Genomic DNA, 3368 nt, shown 5'->3' on the forward strand with positions numbered 1-3368 from the left:
CTATCTTTACCGATCAGGGGTTATCGAGCGGGCCTATGTGAGCAGATTTACCACCTTCGGTGGGGTCGAAATCATAAAAACTGGCAAAAGGGGCCCGACCAGTCTATTTATCAGCACTCAACAGACAAACCAGGGTTGTTTCAATCACACCCGAGCATGATAGAAGGCACTACACGATAATAGGTCAGGGAATCGTAACTACCTGCCAGAGAATATCTGCTGTAAGTCAGAAAATATTCCAGCAGTTGGGATTATCTGCCCGTAGAACCCTCCTCCGGTCTATAGGAGCGGGCCACGTGTCCTCCACCACTCGACAAGTCCTGACACTCGACATCCTCTGACAGGGGTCAGTCTCCAGAAGGTACGTATTGTCATATAAAAAGAAACATTCTCTCCCTTGCGCAGGCATGCTCACTCGCACACTTGTCTACTTTACTTCTTCCTTCGTACACTGTTCTTCTGGGGAAAAAAGTACCTGACTTGAGCATCGGAGAGCCTGCTCCGGGGATTTTTTTCCCTAGTTCTTGGTCTCTAACGCTCTGTGTGTTTGTCTGGGTATGTGCAGGGGTCTGGTATCGTCGTTCCCGGCTCCGTATTTCTTCAGGGTCACGTGGGGGTCCACTCTGGGGTACTCGTGTGACCGCCGCATCATAGTCTCCTCCCCGTTAACGCTCGCGACACTTCATCCATCCTTCGTCTGACTCAAACTCCGGACAGGATCAATTTAGCGTCGTCTGTGGGAATTTCTTCGCCTATTTTGGAGCGTAAAGATGGAGGACACTGGCAAGTTCAACGTCACCATGACGGTCGGAGAATACGAGCTGTACAAAGAGGCCAAGAGATGGGCGACCTCCGAGAAGCAGCCCACCACTTCTCGACCTTATAAGATGTCGACAATTTCTAAGGAGTCGACCCATGCTTCTGATAGAGGGTCTAAAAGAAAGCAGGCCGAGGATTTTCCCTCGGCCTTCTATCGAGAGCCTGACCTCGATTACTTTCACAAGGGCCCGAGTGGCTATAATAAGAAAGAGCAACCGTAGACTTCTAAAGCAGAAAGCTCCCCACTCAGGGGTTCTAAGAAGGGTAAAGCTATAGTTCTCAAGGAGGAGCTCAAAATGGATCCTAAGGAGCAAGTGCCCTTCTCTACAAGGGTGCTCTGCGAAAAGTTGCCTGAGGGATACTGGCCTCCAGCTATCGGTGAATATGACGGTAGTCAGGACTCGGAAGATCATCTCCGTAAGTTTAGGAACATTGCTCTGTTACATCAGTATAGTGATGCTATCAAGTGTCGAGTGTTCCTTAATACTTTATCTGGCTCAGCGCAAAAATGGTGTGACGGGTTGCCGAACGGGTCCATCACTTGCTATCATGATTTCAAAACAGTCTTCCTACGCCACTTCGCTAGTAGCAGGAAATACCAAAAGACGGATCATTGCCTCTTCGCACTTAAGCAAGGGTCAGCCGAGCCCTTGCAAAGTTATATCAAGTGCTTCAACCAGGTGGCTCAGGACGTTCCATCAGCCACCTCCGAAATATTGATGAGCGCCTTTTCTCATGGATTAATAGAGGGGGAGTTCTTCTGGGATCTCATTCAAGATCCCGTAAAGAACTTCGACGAGATGCTGGGGAAGGCCACTAGCTATATCAATGTAAAGGAAGCTCAGGCTGCTGAACGAAAAGCAGACAAGGTGTCTACTTCCACTAATAAACTAGAAAAAAAGCCACCACATCCTCCAACCCAACCTCTTCCACGTGCTCAGGACGCCCGACCTCCCTTGGGGCCCGGTTTGGATACCCGACCGACTCCACGTGTAGCAGCTGTTCAAGCCCCAAGGCCTGGGTCGTGAGGACCACGCTACTGCACTTACCATCGCTCCCACACCCATGCCACTAGTGATTGCTTTTAGTTTGCCCGGGATTCTAGACGTGCCACCGAGCTAGGCCTACCTCCGCTCGAAATCACGCCCAGGACTCAGTAAAGGCTACTGGCCAGCCAGCAGGATGCAGTCGGGGTTAGTCTGTTGGAGTGTATACTAAAAGCCTAGTTTTTGTATAAACATTTATAAGAATCACATTGGTCAAGTGTCTAAATTTATATATACCAAATGTAGATGTTCAATTAATTTATATTGTAGATAACATAGCGTGTGGTGTCACACACAGAAGATTGTGTTATCGGTTCTTTATAAATTAAAAACAGTAGCTCACGACCAAGATGGAAAGGAACAAACCATTGGAAGGTCGTAGTGTAATTAGATATTAGTTTATCTTAACTATATAATTACACTAATACACTTAGAGTGTATTAAGCATGACCATTTAGGGGTCGTTTCTTTTATACTGACTTTATAAAGGAACAAAGACCTCAGTTATTATGGAAGTGTGTGCTCTTAATCCTAATATAATAACAAGCACATATATTTGATATTTATTTCTTTAATTTATCAATGGGTGAAATTTAGTTCGATAAATCAATAAGCCCGATAAGTTGGGAAATGATATCACTTATAGTGTGTGTTGTTGATTATAGAAGGAAACTGTATCCTAGTGATCTAGGTTGATAATGTCCCCAAGAGGAGCTCATAAGGATTGTCATGTTAAACCCTGCAGGTGGACTTAATCCGACATGATGATAAGGTTGAGTGGTACTACTCTTGGACTAAGATATTAATTAAATGAGTTGTCAGTAACTCACTTAATTAGTGGACATTCGACATCTTAAACACAGGGAGACTAACACACTCATAATAAGAAGGAGCCCAAAAATGTAATTTGGGATTGGTGTGGTAGTTCAATAATAGTTCTTTAGTGGAGTGAATTATTATTGATGGAATTAAGTTGTGTGTTCGGGGCGAACACGGGAAGCTTAATTTCATCGGGAGACCAAAACCAATTCCTCCTCTCGGTCCTTATCGTAGCCTCTTGTATATAGAGATTTATACCCACCATATACCCACCTTCTTACCCACTTTTGGTGGCCGGCCAAGCTAGCTTGGAAACCAAGCTAGGGCCGACCAAGACCCAAAGGTTGAGCCAAGTTAATTGGCCGGCCATAGCTTGGAGCTCAAGCTTGATTGGCCGGCCATATTAAAAGGGAATTTATTTTTAATTAAAATTATTTCTTATATGGATATCATGGTTTTAAAAGAGAGTTTAAAATTTAAAATCTTTCCTTTTATAGCTTTCTACAAAAGATTAAGAAAAGATTTGAAATCTTTCCTTATTTGTAGATTGAAAGGAAATTTTAATTTTGAGAAAACTTTCCTTTTTAACCATGTTCATGAATTAAAAGAAAGTTTAAAAATTAAATATTATCTTTTATTAATTTCTACAAAAGATTAAGAAAAGATTTGATATCTTTCCTTATT

General features: G+C 43.4%; 1 protein-coding gene across 1 annotated transcript; it reads left to right on the forward strand.

Annotated features, from left to right (window-relative positions):
- Positions 1–1115: 1115 nt before the first annotated feature.
- On the forward strand, positions 1116–1847 carry LOC121978312. The gene has a single exon (XM_042530673.1). The coding sequence runs from the start codon at positions 1116–1118 to the stop codon at positions 1845–1847; it is 732 nt and encodes a 243-aa protein (XP_042386607.1).
- Positions 1848–3368: the final 1521 nt, after the last annotated feature.

Source organism: Zingiber officinale, chromosome 4B (genome assembly GCF_018446385.1).
Source record: "Zingiber officinale cultivar Zhangliang chromosome 4B, Zo_v1.1, whole genome shotgun sequence".
Lineage (NCBI taxonomy): Eukaryota > Viridiplantae > Streptophyta > Magnoliopsida > Zingiberales > Zingiberaceae > Zingiber > Zingiber officinale.